The 16919-nt window shown below is 33.2% G+C and overlaps 3 protein-coding genes across 3 annotated transcripts; 1 reads left to right on the top strand and 2 right to left on the bottom strand.

Annotated features, from left to right (window-relative positions):
- Window positions 1-1927: 1927 nt before the first annotated feature.
- On the bottom strand, window positions 1928-3740 carry LOC119787643 (receptor-transporting protein 3-like). The gene is made up of 2 exons (XM_038291619.1): window positions 3476-3740; window positions 1928-2628 (listed from the first exon to the last, which is right to left on the bottom strand). Exons 1-2 carry the CDS (start codon window positions 3625-3627, stop codon window positions 2298-2300), a joined length of 483 nt encoding a protein of 160 aa, XP_038147547.1. The 5' UTR covers window positions 3628-3740; the 3' UTR covers window positions 1928-2297.
- Window positions 3741-5845: 2105 nt separating this feature from the next.
- LOC119787642 (receptor-transporting protein 3-like) lies at window positions 5846-7690 on the bottom strand. The gene is made up of 2 exons (XM_038291618.1): window positions 7417-7690; window positions 5846-6560 (listed from the first exon to the last, which is right to left on the bottom strand). Exons 1-2 carry the CDS (start codon window positions 7566-7568, stop codon window positions 6230-6232), a joined length of 483 nt encoding a protein of 160 aa, XP_038147546.1. The 5' UTR covers window positions 7569-7690; the 3' UTR covers window positions 5846-6229.
- A 1293-nt stretch (window positions 7691-8983) lies between these two features.
- On the top strand, window positions 8984-15572 carry dynlt2b (dynein light chain Tctex-type 2B). Its single transcript, XM_038291620.1, has 5 exons — window positions 8984-9148; window positions 12128-12261; window positions 12675-12744; window positions 15181-15244; window positions 15323-15572. The coding sequence occupies exons 1-5, from the start codon at window positions 9093-9095 to the stop codon at window positions 15368-15370; spliced, it is 372 nt and encodes a 123-aa protein (XP_038147548.1). The 5' UTR covers window positions 8984-9092; the 3' UTR covers window positions 15371-15572.
- Window positions 15573-16919: the final 1347 nt, after the last annotated feature.

Here is a 16919-nt window from a genome sequence, read left to right as displayed (position 1 = left end):
TTGAAAGTGATAAATTGAAAAATCCTGCTTTTATGAAGCCTCTAGTTATTAATACAGAGAAAAATTATCGCCAGGAATGTTATTTGACAAAACTCTGAAAGGTTTAGCATGACTATACATCCTTCCTTCTTAAACTCTCAAAGCCACAAAAAAAACCCAGCTTAGCACATAGCTTTAATTGTATAATGAACATTCAACTTTTCTTAATTTTGTCTAATTAATTAAATTAATCCAGCTTTTATGCAAAGGCCTCAGAGGATTATTAAGGCATTAGTGAATACAGCAGACAGGTTGGGTACAAGTGTTTGGTTACTTGCCAATTTGTACTTTTCCTGCATAATCATTATATGAACCAAGTTTTTGCATGTTATGTCATACATTTATTTGAAATAATCTGAATTTATGTTTGAAGCATGATTCATTTCTTTAACATACAGCTTTCATATAATGCCTGCGAGCAAAGCTTTTCATTGTAAGGTTACAGAACCCTCTATGGGTCAAGAGGTCCAAAAGGCTTGGAAGGATAGTCACAAGGGCAAAGCTGAACCTTTTTTTTTTTAAGTAAAATACAGATAAAAGAAAGAAAGAATAATGATGCAGAGAATAAAAAAAGCAAATGGAATAGAGACTTTAGGGCTAAATGCAACATGCAAATTACTAAAAAGAAGCAAAACAAATATCATCTACAGTTTGAAAGCAAAGTCAAGCTACAGTAATATGTTTGTTTGAATGTCTAAAGAAGGCATTGGCACAAAAGAAAAGAAAAACTAGAGCAAACTGAAAAATATTTAGATTTTTTTCTTCCAATAATATTAATTAAAAAAAAATTCAAAAACTGATTTGTGTGTTTGCTTTTATTGCCAAAAATGTTTAATGTTCTGAGACACATATGTTTGACAAAAATGGAATAAGTCGTGAAGGCGAAAAATAAAGTTTAATATCATTTTACCTTTTAAATAAGGAATATAAAGACCGACTGAAGATAAAAACCTGTACAGAGCTGTTGGGTACATTATTTTTCTATTACCAGTGCAAAAGTTGTAACATAGTCATATATTAGTAGAAATTGTATTCATTGTTTAATTTAAATATATCATGATTATCTCTGCCCAAAACTCAATCTACGGATTTATATAAAATAACCCCCTAAATGAAAGTAGAGAAAAAATTAAGTATAATATATAAATATAACAGTCATGCATTCTTTATACATTATAGCAAATTATCTTGTTTAATTATACAGTTCATTAACCTTTTATGAACTTATTGACCTCTGCAAAAAAAAAAAAAAAAAAAAAAAGGGACCTGCACCATATTTTGGCAACACCACTCCTATCTAGATGTTATTTTGGGGACCAAATTAGTTGAGGCTCTTCTATGAACTGATGAAGTGACCCACGTCTGATGGAAAGGATTAGTTTTTACTCCAAATCAGAATTGCACAAAATGAAAGAGGCTGTGATCATTATTGTTTCTCTTTTGGATTACATCCCATGAAGAAACTTCACTCAAGCAAAACAGAAAAGACAAAACTGAAATATTTTTTAGTGCAATAATCTCAATATGATATATGGTATCATTAAAGTTCAATATTTTATTGTCAAATAAAACTTTTTTTCTTTCAGTCTTATTTTGAAGAAAAATAATACATACATTTCCAGAGAATCAAGGACACTGTTTATTTGCTACTGGAATCTTATAATTAAAATTATAAATAATATTTGAAGGACAAACCGGGGAATTGTAATTTTGGTACAATAAATATATTATATAGTAAAAGTGAAAAGAGGCTTTTGCTCACAATTTCTGGCAAACAGACAGAAGTGACTGTTTCCTTTTTTACAATCAAATATTTTATTTCATTATCCACCGAGTTAGAACACCATAATGCAAAAATGCATCAAAAAAAAAAAAAAAACTATATATGTTTGCACAAAACTATGACATCTTTTTAAAAATTGTGCATCTTTTTAAAATACTGTAATAACATACTTTTTTCAGCTCAGTTCTTAAAGTTAAACTTAGAAAATGTATATATTCTTATGTTTAAAGGCCAGTTTACCACAATAACAAATCAGTTAGAGGTACCTTTTCATCAAATCCTATTAAGACACATTTACTTTGAATTGAAATAATACATATACATTTTATATCTCATTATTAATGAAAGCAGTTTCATGTAATAACCAATAAATATAGATTTAACACCCACAATAACAAAACACAGAAGTATAAACATAGAGAGAGAAAGAAAGAGGCATTTTGTAGATAATTTCAATAACTTTATCATTATTAGCTCAATCTCTGGTACAGATTCCTAACCTGCATCCCTCACAATGTTTAGGCTCATGGGGACTCTTGACATCAAGGCTGTTGGACCTCCTGTTTGGCTCTCCGATGTCTTCATGGTAGCAATTTCTTCTAACTTTCTGGACTAGGTTCTCCATCAGGATACGAATGTTTTCTGGCTCAACCAATGGCTTCACCATCGCTGCGCTGGTACATCTCTTGCATTCTTGACGTGCAGGCCTGACCTTGACAGTGCCTTGCCCACCCATTAGGCGCATGTGGAAAATCACCATGACCCGGTTTGAAGGCCAAGTTCTCCTACATGAGGTGCAGCTGAATCTAAGACAAATAAAAACACAATTCTGTTTAAAATGTACTTTTGTATTTTATATTATATTACAGAATCAAAGAATCAGTGTTGCTTCCTAAGTTTCGAGGTAGATTTCACAGAAGTTTGAATTAATTGAAGTTATATTGTGTTGTTTATGTGTTCCCTTTATTTTTATCTGTCTGTCTGTCTGTCTGTCTGTCTGTCTGTCTGTCTATCTATTTATATAGATATACAGTACAGAAGGTAAGACAATTTGTTAATCACACCACCGTTACTGTAATACAGTATTTCTTATGATTTTTGACACTTTTTTGGGGTTATTTTTCAGTTATTTTATTTTTGACACGAAGCTATAAATGTTATTGTTCTTTGTTTACATGGTATATATCAAAATTAAATAAATGTTCAGGAGCTTGTGGTTGTTGTATCTTGTTTTAATTGTGTTCAGTATCCACTAATTGCGTCTACTCGAAATATAGGTTCAATTTCTGAGTGAAAATACACACATACATTTTGCTATATAGTAAATGAAAGTCTATGCACACTTCTGTCAACAAGCAGGACTTTAAACTATCTTAATGTGGGGATCTGTTCTACAAAAAAATGGTTATAACAAAAGAAAAAACGATTAGCAATAAATATACCACACCCCCGGATGTATCACAGATCTGACACCAAAAAATGGTAATGGAAAAAAGATCTGAGATAAATACATCACCCCCTGGATGTAGATCTCAGATCTGACACATTCAATGTACATCAAGTATACTGTATAGAAATAAGAAATTATCAATAGAAGTTCATGGCATTTTAATGCTTAGCAGAGTAGATAGAAAACTGCAGTCCAGTACTGACCTTGCAGTTGTTTTCCTGAAGTATTTCGTCCAGCCATAGTCTGGATTATTGGGCTCAATACTTTCATCAAACACCAGATTCCAAGTGTCTCCTTTACCACTTAGAATTGCAATTTGATCATCAAAGATGCGTGTCCAATCCTGCTGGTTCATCTTTTAAAAACAGATGAGACTGTTGGTTGAAGAAGAGTAAAAGCTCTAACAGCTGATCTTCAGATCTGTCAAACAGCTTGTGGCTGTGATGCATCATCAAGCAAAGGAAGGGCTGTGGCACTCAGGAAAGTGAAACCTAAAAGTGGACAACAACACCGCCTTAGGTTTCAGTAAGAGCTTAATCAGGCCATCATTTGCTTGAGGCAGAAACAAAACTGAAAGCTATCACTATAACTGAGAGAAACTCTGACATCTGCTGGTAAGTTCAATAACCACTGTGCTGGTCTTAATGCAGTGCACTAAAATAAACTGTAAGCAAGTAGTGCACAATTAATCGTTTTAAACAACTTATAATCTGACATGCGAATTACCCAGAAAATGTAAAAATATATTTTTAGTAAAATATTCTATAGACATGGGCGTCTGAAAGCAGTTTCTTTTCTGATAGCAAGGTGATATTTCCTTTTATGTACTGATCCTGCCGTTACAAAGCCTCTATTAATACAGAGAAAATGATTCTCAGGATTGTTATTTCATAAATAAAACTCCAGGCTGGGAGTCTTTCTGCATGGAGTTTGCATGTTCTCCCTGTGAATGGGTTCTCTCTGGGTACTCCGGCTTCCTCCCACAGTCCAAAAACATGAATATTAGGTTGATTGGCTTCTCTAAATTCTCTTTATGTGTGAGTATGTGTGTAAATGGTTGTTTGTCCTGTTTGTCTCTGTGTCACCCTGTGATGGACTGGTGAACTGTCCAGGGTGAACCCCGCCTCTCAACCATTGACAGCTGGAGATAGACACCAGCACCCCTCGAGATGCCAGCATGGATAAGCGTGACGGAAAATGGATTTATGGGTGGATGGAAAGGTTTGGCATGACTGTATTTCCTGCCCTCTCTAACTCTCAATGCTTCAAATAAAACCAGTCTAACAAGTTGCTTTCAGTTGTCTAATGAGCAATAACCCTTTGTTTAACTTGTTTAAGTATTAATCCAACTTTTCTGTAATGGCCACAGAGGTTTGTTAAGGCATTAGTGAACTAAAAGGGTATCAAAAACCAAGAAATACAGCAGACAAGTTGGTTTGGGTTGTGGAAAAGTTTCAAGCAGGGTTGGATCGTAAAACAATCGAGGTAAAAATATCCCATATTTAAAAAGGAATAAGTGGGACAGACACAAACCAGTAAGCCAGAACAATCTACCTAAACCCACATGAATGACAAAGACAATGTCAATCATGAAAGCAGACACAATAATTATTTATTTTATTTTTATTATTATTATTTTATTCTCTTTATGTACAGAACTGGTGAAAAATGCTATGATAGACTTACAGCTGTAATTTAAATGAAAACATTTTGAAATATTTACTCAGGAAACTATTTACGCAGAATACTTAATCATGCCATTCCTCCCATATTAACTACTAAAATGACAATAAAAAGAGAGATGTAAGCATATCCTTTAATATGTCAGTGATAATACATTGAAAATATTTTTCCAGCAGTGCTCTACAATTTGAAATTTATAGGCTTTACATTCACACAAACGTTTTTAAATTGGAGTTATTTTACTTTTTTTAATGCGAACTGATCGCACAGGGAAGGTGGTCAACATAACGTTTATATGTGCTCTTAATTTGAAACCGAAAGTGGACGTGGAACGTTTCAAAAACAAACAGACCACTAATCCCAGTGTTTGACAGACTGCCAAACATTTTTATATTTCCTGGATTTTAGTCTGACTATCTTGATGTCACAATGTTAGTTTATTGTGATCAAAACATTTTATATTCATTGAAACTTTTTTTAGTATAAAATATATTTAATATTATATTTTTTAATGATTTTTAATTCTGAGAAATGTTATATTAAATAAATTGTTTCTCATATAATTCCCACTTTTATTTCATAACTTTTCTTTTTTTTTTGTGTATTTTTTATTTTTATTTTTTTATTTCATCATATTACAGCCCCCAAAAAATCCTGTGTTTTATAATGACAGCACGTAATTCTCACTAAGACATAAAAGCCCACAGAATTAGTTATGGTGGGAGAAAAATATTTTACACTAATTAGTACTAACTGCCTGATTTTCACATTTTTTGTAAACAGACAGAAGTGACTTTTTCCTTTTTACAATCAAATGTTTTATTTCATGTTACACCAAGTTAGAACACTATAACACCAAAATTAACCAAAAACAATTATTATATATGTTTGGACAAAATTATCACATCTTTTTTTTTTGAAAAGGTACATCCTTTTAAAACTGTGTAATAAGATACTTTTTTCAGACCCATTCGTAATGTTAAACATTTATCTATTCTCATATTTAAAAGCCAGTTTACCACAATAACTAATCAGTTAGAAATACCTTTTCATGAAAACCTATTGAGACACATTAAGTTTGAATTCAAATAGTACATAGACATTTTATATCTCATGCTGAAACATTCATATACAATTTATAAATGAATGTATTCTTATGCAAGAACAAATGAACATGGATTTAATAAACTGAATGACAAACACAAAAGTATGAATATAGAGAGAGAAAGAAAGAGGCATTTTGTAGAAGATTTTATAGCTTTATCATTATTAGCTCAATCTCTGTCACAGACTCCTAGCCTGCATCCCTCACAATGATCAGGCTCATGAGGACTCTTGACATCAACGGCGTTGAACACCCTGTTTGGCTCTTCGATTTCTTCATGGTAGCAATTTCTTCTAACTTTCTTCACCAGGTTCGTCATGAGGATATGAATGTTGTCTGGCTCAACCAATGGCTTCACCATCGCTGCAGTGGGACAACTGTTGCATTCTTGACGTAAAGGCCTCACCTTGACAGTGCCCTGCCCACCAATTAGGCGCATGTGGAAAATAACCATGACCCGGTTTGAAGGCCAAGTTCTCCTACATGAGGTGCAGCTGAATCTAAAACAAATAAAAAGACAATTCAGCTTAAAATGTAGTACTGTATTTTATATTATAGTACAAAATCAAATATTATTATATAAATTCAATTAAATCCAACTTCTTTGAAATCAAACTTAGAAAGCAATGCTGTTACAATGCGGTTACTGTATTACAGTCATGGCAGTGCTTAACAAATTTTCTTAATATATATATATATATATATATATATATATATTATATATATATATATATATATATATATATATATATATATATATATATATATATATATATATATATATATATATATATATATATATATATATATATATATATATATAAAGTTCTATATATATATTGTTATTCTTTCATACATTATTTCTTATGATTTTGAAAGATTTGGGTTATTTTTCAGCTGCATTATCTTTGACAAGAAGCAATAACTGTTATTGTACTTGGTTTGCATGGTTTATATCAACATTATGTATATTTCAAGGAGCTTGTGGCTGTCGGATCTTAGTTTAAATGTATTCGGTATCCAAGGTTTGCTTCTACTTGACCTATAGGTTGAATTTTTGAGTCAAAATACACAAATGATTTTGATTCAGATATATTTTCCAATATAGTAAAGGAAAGTCTATGCACACTTCTGCCAACAAGCAGGACTTGGACTACCTTGATACAGGAATCTGTTCTACCAAAAAAATGGTAATGGAAAAAAGATCTGAAATAAATATATCACCCCCTGGATGTAGATCTCAGATCTGACATATTCAATATACATCAAGTATGTAGAATTTAGGAAAGACAAATAGAAGTTTGTTGCGTTTCAATGCTTAGCAGAGTAGATAGCAAACTGCAGTCCAGTACTGACCTTGCACTTGTTTTCCTGAAGTATTTCGTCCAGCCATAGTCTGGATTATTGGGCTCAATACTTTCATCAAACAACAGATTCCAAGTGTCTCCTTTACCACTTAGAATTGCCATTTCTTCATCAAAGATGCGTGTCCAATCCTGCTGGTTCATCTTTAAAAAGCAGATGAGACTGTTGGTTGAAGAAGAGTAAAAGCTCTAACAGCTGATCTTCAGATCTGTCAACCAGCTTGTGGCTGTGACACATCATCAAACAAAGGAAGGGTTGTGGCACTCAGGAAAGTGAAACCTAAAAGTTGACAAAACACAGCCATAGGTTTCGGTCAGAGTTTAATAAGGTGATTATTTTATTGAGTCAGAAACAAAACTGAATGCTATCATTAATACTGAGATAAACTCTGAGAACTGTCTGTACGTGCAATAAGCACTGTGCTTGTCTTAATGCAGTGCACTCAAATAAACTGTAAGCAAGTAGAGCACAATTCAACATTTTAAACAACTTATAATCAAATATATACATATTTACCCAGAAAACTTAAAAATACGTTCTCAGTAATATATATTATATAGATATGGGTGTTTGGAATCAATATAAATATACAGATACTAAAAAACAAAAAATATAGATTCTGTTTTCTTTTATGCACTGATCCTGCTGTTACAAAGCCTCTAGTTATTAATACACAGAAAATGATTATCTGGATTGTTATTTCATAAATAAAACTCTGAAAGGTTTGGCATGGCTGTACATCGTGCCCTCTCTAACTCTCAAAGGCTTAAATAAAACCAGTTTAACATGCAGCTATCAGTAGTCTAATGAGCGATTACCTTTTGTTTAACTTGTTTAAGTATTAATCCAGCTTTTCTGTAATGACCTCAGATGTTTGTTAAAGCATTAGTGAACTAAAAGGGTATCAAAAACCAAGAAATACAGCAGACAAGTTGGTTTGGCGTGTGGAAAAGTTTTAAGCAGGGTTGGAACAATCGAGGTAAAATATCCCATATTTGAAAAGGAATGAGTGGGTCAGACACAAACCAGTATGCCAGGACCATCTACCTACACCCACATGAATGACAAAGACAATATCAATCATGAAAGCAGACACAATAATTTTTAATTTAATTTTTTATTATTATTATTTTATTCTCTTTATGTGCTGAGCTGGTGGAAAAATTCTACTTACAGCTGTAATTTCAATGAAAACATTTTGAAATATTTACTCAGGAAACTATTTAACCAGAATACTTAATGATGCCATTCCTCCCATATTAACTACTAAAATTACAATAAAAAGAGATATGTAAGCATATCCTTTATTATGTCAGTCATCTGAAAATACACTCAAAATATTTTCCAATAGTGTTCTACAACTTGAAAGCTATAGGCTTTACATTCACAAAACGTTTTTATATTGGAGTAATTTTACTCTTTTAATGCGAACTGATCGCATAGGGAAGGTGTTCACCATAACGTTTATATGTGCTCTTAATTTGAAACCGGAAGTAGACGTGGAACGTTTCTATAGTAACTGATATATATATATGTGCTCTTAATTTGAAACCGGAAGTGGACGTGGAACGTTTCCATAGTAACCGAAACAATCCTGTAGGTTAGCTTCTGGGCAAATTTACCTGTTTTTATTTTAGTTGTGGTGAAGCAAATTGTTTCCATTAGACATGGTGGAGGTGGAGGGTTCAGATTCATACCTGATACGACCGAACCATCAGCACAAGTAAGTTTGCTCTAAAAGTTTTACGATTTCTTCTTCTTTGTCAGTTTTGCTAGCGAGATTATTGCTAACGAAAGCGCTAATGTTCGAGTATCTCATTTAGCTCACCGCTAAATGTAAGGTTTCAGTAAATTCTATATATAAAAATGTATGGCTAATTATCTAACGCTTGTCATTTGATTATGAATGTTTTATTTGTTTTACAAATATTTTTGCATTTACTTTGTTTTTATTTCTCTTGTATTATCTAATTCATGTAGTGCACTACTGCAGTAAAGTTGGCAATATATTCACAGATTCGGCTTTTCCTAATTTTTGCTCGTCGGCGGATGATTTATTCTATAAAACAGACACCTCTTCGCAACCACAGCAAGACAGACAGTGAGCTACAACCATAGTTTCCTGAAAACAGTTCTCCTATCACGCTGGGAGAATTGGACCCTATCCACTTAGGGACCGTCTGCAAGTTGCAAGATAACCAGAGAGAAATATTCAAAAGCGTCACCAAGGAGTGGTGGATTACTATCAAATTAATTTAATGTGTATCTCTTGTATCTCATACCACAATTATTGGATTCGAAAAGAATACTTTTTTTGAGTTATTTCCCAAAGCCCAAATGACAAATGCTGACTCTATTTTATTGATAGAATAAGAATAAAATGAGCAATGACTACCATATAGATCATTCCAGTGCCTCCAAACTTGTAGGATACATAGATAACTTCATCTGGATCATACTGCAACACTTACCTTGGGAAAATATGCTATACGTTTATTTTTTGAGATTTTTTAATTGTTCTTATAAGCAAATAATTATCAATAACTGCACTATTATGAACTGTACCTTCACTAAAACCACTGTACACATGATTCACACCCTACTAGTGATACTACAACTGTTATTATATCAAATACTTTTTCATATTTTTGGGGAATTTGTCACTCAAACTAAGTGGTCATAAGATATTAATTCTGAACTATTAAATAACATTTAATATGTTTTGAATTATGTAAAAAAAATATTTATAAATAAATAAATAGGGCAAAATAAACAGGTCTGGAGTATTTACTTTTCTTTTTGCCAGGCTTCTACTTAATGTTAACCCAATCTTCCTTTACAAGTCTATTCCGAAGCATCTTGAAGTCTATAGGACAAAAGGAACAGAATTTTTGGTTTACATTTTCACAGACTCTATGGCCATTTATTTTTATATCTTTCTGTACATTAGGTAATAAATAATTGTAAATTTAGATGAAAAACAGATTAAGGTAATTGGTTACCTTTGTATACAAGATTGTTCTTTTCTTTTAGAGTTTACGACAGAGTAAAAATAAAAACAGGTTCCTGTGCATTTCAAAAGGGTACTACTACTGTATTATTATGGCAGTAGTGAAATTCAATACACCTAAACGCTCTTATTTCTAATAAGAGTCTGCCAAACTTACCAACAGCCTCGTCACTTAGGGCTGTTGCACAACTCACAATGCCAAGGGGTAACTTCATTAGGGATTTGTGCTGCTGTTATTCCAAGGCACTGCGTGTGAAATCATCTTGTGCAAGTTCCACACTGAATCTACATTGGGATAAAAACATTAAACATATTTTAAAAAGTTGACATTAGCAAATCTGTAATGCATAAGATTATACAAGATTTGATTACTATAGTATTATCGCAGGAATTTCAAGATTATCCACTATCATCCACTGATGTTTTCAAACAATTAAAGAGATTTCAGTAAGATTGCAGTAAGTCCTTATTTCCACAGAAGGAACAGAAGTCATCCTTTGCCACTAAAAATATTTAAGCTATATTACTGTAATGTTTGTAGGAAGTTGTCAACATAATAATGGGATATTCTGAACAATATCTGATCCTCTCAGAATTTCTCTTCTTAGATTTTGAAGAGATTTTGTTAGACGACTCAATGCAAGTTTTTATCAGCATGGTATTTTTATATTTAAATAAGTGGAATGTAGTTCAGTTTTATTGTCCGTCATATTTTAGCGTGAAAAAATGGGCATACTGAGTGTGTGTGTATGAAGACACTGACATCCGTGAGTCTCACACCCATGCCCTGTTATGCATTATGCAAAGTTGAAAAACACTTAATTTAATCATTATGCAACAGCTATATGCATAGTAATATAAAGATAAAAGAGGACTTACAAATAACCAAGGAAAGACTGTGCAGGTAAACTGGCTAAGTACCCCAAAGGCAAAAATATGTCATTCTCTATAGCAGTGTTTTTCAACCCTGGCCCTCAAGGCACACTGTTCTGCATGTTTTGGATGTTTATGAGCTTCAGTACATCTGATTCAGATGATTACAGTTCAGCAAAGCCTGATAAGCTGCTATCAATTGATAACATGTGTGTGAAAGCTGGCAAACATATAAAAAATGCAGGGCAGTGTGGCTTGAGGACCAGGGTTGAAAAACACTGCTCTATAGGTCTTACAGTAAAGACTTAAATCTGCTCTTGCAAGTAGAGCTTAAATGACTGTAGCTCCTTTAAATATGCCATATGAATAAACAAAATAAACATCACCAAGAAGGTACACATGAGGTTAACAGTGGTTTTGGTGAGGCTAGAGTTCATCCTAATGTAATTATTGATTTTTTATTGAACTAAAAATTCCCCCAAAATATTAAAAAGTATTTAATTAATATAATAACTATTGTGGTGTAACCAGGAGGGTGTGAATGATGTGTACAGTGATTTTGGTGGGGCTACAGTTAGTTATTGATAATTAATGTAGTTATTGATAATTATATGCTTATAACAACAATGAAAAAAGCTAATAAAATAGAGTGTGGCCTATCTTCCCAAAGTAAGAGTTGTAGTATGAGCTAGATGAGGTTTTCTACGTGTGCTACAAGTTTGGTGACACCACAATGATCTATAATGTAGATTGTGTTCTTTGATCAGATTCAACTTAAGTTTCTTTTTTTTAATTTTTATGCTTTGTTCAATCTTTCAGGTTTAAACCAACCATCGTAAAGGAATATATCCATGAAATTCTGAGGGAGCGTCTATCAGGGGTGCTGTACGACCCAGAGAGTGTCCCAGAGCTGACCCGTTCACTGGCAGAGGCTGTTAAGGACAAAGTGAAGAGTTAGTGCTGCTTTAGTTCCCCTTTGGTTTTACTCAAAAAATATCTAACCTAAAAATATCTAACCTAACAAAGCAAAATGTGACCAAGTTTCATTTGAGTTTGCAGAACTTTAGTAAGATTGGACATTTCTGACATCTCGACAGTGTTTAAAAAAACACAAGCAAAATAAGCTGAATACAATTTAAACCAAAGACCTCATGTTTTTATTTTAAACATTTAGCTAACATAATAGAACCAGACGCATTTGATGTGGTAAAGAATCTGTCATTAAAAAGAAAATTAATGATACATATTAAAAGTATGATTGTGCAGTGTTGTTGCATGAATAAAACATGTCTCTGCAGATCCTTTCATTTTATTTTATTTATGATTGACACCTTATAAAATGCCTTTTGCTTTGTGTTGTTCCCAGATGCAGGATTTGACAAATACAAGCTCATAGTCCAGGTGATCATTGGAGAACAGCGAGGACAAGGAGTCAAGTAAGTTGTAACTGATACTCAGTCCGGATGGCATGGCCAAAACTTATATCACGATATATTGCTTCATTAGGGCTGATATGATGAGAATATTAAAGTCGTAGGGAAGCGGCTGTTCCAACTGTTGTATTTCTCTTGAGTGGTCTAAGACTTTACACGGTGAATAAAGTGAATGTGATTGGTCGTTTATCAAGGGGGCGGGATTGTTGTGGCGTAAGGTTCCCAAGCAGGTCTGGTTGTGGCCGGTTTGTCGTAACGCTAAATTGCTAACCAGTTAGCAACTTAGCGTTAGCAGGTTCCCAATGGGAAATTCCATTGGGACTAAGTAGCACTAAATTGGTGACTTAGAAACGACACTGTCAAGGAACGCTATGGACAGAGCAAACATGCTAGAGGAGGAGAGTTTTTTTTGTTGGAGGTCGTGGAAGAGTCTCATCAGTCATACATTTTTTATTTAGAGGAAAGTAGGGAAGAAGATGTTGTGGAAGAGGACGCCAGGGCGGCAGAAGCTTGGTTTGGTGTAGAAGGCTTCCAGCCGTACATGTTTGAGCCCTTGCCTCGCAACGCTGCCAGTTCTATTAGCTCTACGCCTGCTGAAGACACAGACGTCCATCCCCATGAACACTGGGACGGAACTCAATGGGAAAGCGAATGATTCTTATTTCTTATTTCAGGCGTTGTGTATATTAGCTGCGACATATGATTCAAGATGCTATGGCTGAAAAAATTTGATTGACAGATGACCGTTGATATATGATTGGCCGAATTTAGGTGTACAGGCTGACGTATAACTAACTGGCCTGCATAAGATAATGGAAAAAAAAAACACACAGATTTAAAGGACAGGATTTAAAAGAAAAAATAGAAATGTTCTAATTTTTGGGACAATATCGTCCGATAAAGAGTACATACATGTTCAAGCCAGAATGATTTGACATTTAAGTATGACTACCCTATGAAAACATGAAAAACTGTGCATTTACATAAAGTTAATTCACAGCCACCATGGCCCTGATACATTCAGACATTTATTGTTTTTCTGACAGGGAACAGAACTTGTCTTTGGTCGAAAATTTCTTCAGAAAATTGATCATTAACGATCTATGACTTTAAGAAAAAAAAAAAAACTCAGAAAGATGATAAAGGCTACCCGAAATAGATTCCTGTATGTATTTATCAGGGTTCTCACTATAATTGTTTGTGTGAGTTTTCTGTGTTACACCTTTATTTTATCTCTTTGCTAACTAAGCCTTCAGGCTTAGTCAATGAAAGAGTCTGAAGGATGCAGGGTTCACATTTTCACAGCACTTTTCTCACATATTGAAGTATTGTTCCCACCAAACAGTTCATTAGAATAGTGTGGGCTGTTCTTGAAGCATCATTTTGTAACTTCTGAAAACCCTTGAATCTTAAGAAATGTTTAGAGCAATCTGATGTGAGCTATAAATGCCCTTTCTACAAAAAGCCCTGAACAAAAATGAAAGATTGTGTTCGTATAAAGTGCATGTCAAGAACTTTGAAGGTGCATCAAAAAAAGGCAGCATCTGACAGAATATTTTTTGGTTGTAAAACTGTTTCTCTTCATTTCAGAATGATGTATGATCAGAAAAATGTGTAAAACATGTTTTGCACCGTTAAAAATACAGCCTCAGAGGAACAGACACATTGAAGGATCACTTTGTTTTCCTCAAAGAGCACTAAATGGAAAAAAAGGACAGGATTTATGTATGCGTAGTGGAGGTCATGAACCGTTCACCTGAATGAAACAAAAACACACCAATAATCCCAGTGTTTGACAGACTGCGAAACATTTTTATATTTCCTGGATTTTAGTCTGACAATCTTCATATGACAATGTTAGTTTATTATGATCAAAACATTTTATCGTCATTGAAACTTTTTTTTTTTTAGCATAAAATATTTAATATTATATTTTTTAATACTTTGTAATTCTGGGAAATGTTGAATTAAATAAATTGTTTCTCATATAATTTCCACTTTCATTTCATAGTGTAATATTTCATATTTCATCATATTACAGCCCAAAAAAATCCTGTGTTTTAATATTACAGTGCATAATTCTCAAAGACATAAATGCACACACAATTTATCATGGAGGGAGAAAAATATTTTATGAAGACAAAGAATTTAGAAAATTAAGCTCACAGTTCTGTATTTGTCACCAAGGGAGACACCAAGCATATGGAAGAAGTTTTACTGTTCATAGAACAAACTCATTGCTCCTGATCCTTAAAGACTGCATGTGTCATTTTATTACTTTATTTATTTGTTATGAGTAATAAATGGGCATGTTGCAGGTCATTTACAAAGAGCGCTGCACAACATTTTTATTTTAATTGATGCAAAATGTTCTATCAGGAGAAAAATGTTTTTATAAAATGTCATTTATGTGTATTGAATGCAATTTTTTTTTTCTAGGATGTCTTCCAAGTGTTTGTGGGATGCTGACACGGACAACTATGCAGCAGATGTGTTCATGAATGTAAGCACTCAGAAATAAAGCATAATTTCTTTAAGGATGTTTGTCTGATTTTAAAATCACTTTGTTTTCACTTCTTAGGAGAGCTTGTTTTGTTTGGTGGCAGTTTTTGGAAGCTATTACTACTGAAGATGTGAAGAATTGATTATTTGAAGTCGTTTGACATGAAGTTTTGGAGGAACATTTAAGAGACTGCACACTGTCAGCATTTCAGCCTCTGGAGTCTACAAAATGTATTTTTTGTATCGTTTTGAATTATATGATTATTACTTTTCCTGCAAAGGGCCTTTGCAAATGTAGTGATTAAATAACTATTGTTGCTGTAATGTCACTGACTGAAGCTTTTTATATTCTCTGTTGTGCCAGTCATGGCTGAGGTTTAGAGGGTGGTGTTAGTGTGAGGGAAAGATGAGATGTTATAAATATCTTTATCAAAGCTTAATTTTAGATTATCCCTTAATAATAATAATAATATTGAATTGTATTTGTAACGCACTTTACATTTGAATTCAAATCTCAAAGTGCTACATTTAAAAAAAGGGAAAATTAAAAAAAGATTAAAAGACCATAACATTAAAAACAGAGTAAAAAGACAATCATTAAAATCAATACATTCGAAGGCATACGTAGCCTATAAAAAAATCTAAAAATCAGCAATTGTAGGCTGATTCCCTTCCACACTCTGGAATGAGTGTGTTCTGCTGCAGTGTTTGTTTCTATATTATTTTCAGATATAGAAAAGCAGTCCAGAGCAATAGAAGACAGTGTGTTAAATTCATTTGCATTCAAATGAGTGGTTGAATTGAGACAGAAGTGACAATATGGGTCAATATGAATTTAGTGCAGTCAGCTTCAAGACAAGAATAGTTGATAAACATCACCGCTTGTAATTATATAAAAGGAACAAAACATTTTAATTATATCCAAAGTGAAATTATATCGATGAAAGATAGAAGCGATCATTTTCTAGACCCACAGCCATGACATGTAATTATTTTAATGCTTGATTAAAAAAATTATTTTCTTTCTAAAAAAATAATACAAATTTAATTATTGTTTACCTTTTGATGCTGCTTTGGCCACATCAACAGTACAGATAGTTGTTCTCTAATTTAGTGACTGGTGGACCTCCAACATCTATATACAGCCAAGTTTTTCATTAAAAACCACTAAAGGTTTGCTCCATGTGTAAATTCCTTGACACTCTTACAGTACTTAACACAATTGGAAAATTAATTTTTGCATTCTTTTGCAGCCGTATATTAAGTTAGTTTTCTTTTTTTTCCCAGCGAAGTCTGGGTGAAGTCAGAAGGTCCAGGGAACTTAAACATTAAATCATCGAATTCAAAAAAGTAAACTAGAAAAAGAAAGTCAGATTAAACCAAAAAATATGCAGTGGAGAAAAGCTGCAATGACAGAAAATGGAGAGCAGCAAAGTGGAAACATGTTGCAAATAAAAAAATCCACCGCAAATACATAAATTATGATAACATGCAAATGAATAAACAAACACTGCAAGTAGCAAAAACAACTGCAAGTTCAGAAAAGCTGCAAACTGGTCCTAAAGAATGGAAGTGCTCCCCACCACTAGAGGGAGACAGTTATCTCATATGGAACCAGAACCTCTTGTGGTATGTTTGATCTTGTGGTGCAGTTTTCATTAAAGGGGTGATCAAGA

Source organism: Cyprinodon tularosa, unplaced genomic scaffold, assembly GCF_016077235.1.
Source record: "Cyprinodon tularosa strain WSP-4 unplaced genomic scaffold, ASM1607723v1 ctg30, whole genome shotgun sequence".
In the NCBI taxonomy this organism is placed as follows: Eukaryota; Metazoa; Chordata; class Actinopteri; order Cyprinodontiformes; family Cyprinodontidae; genus Cyprinodon; species Cyprinodon tularosa.
This window is presented reverse-complemented; position numbering and strand designations above follow the sequence as displayed.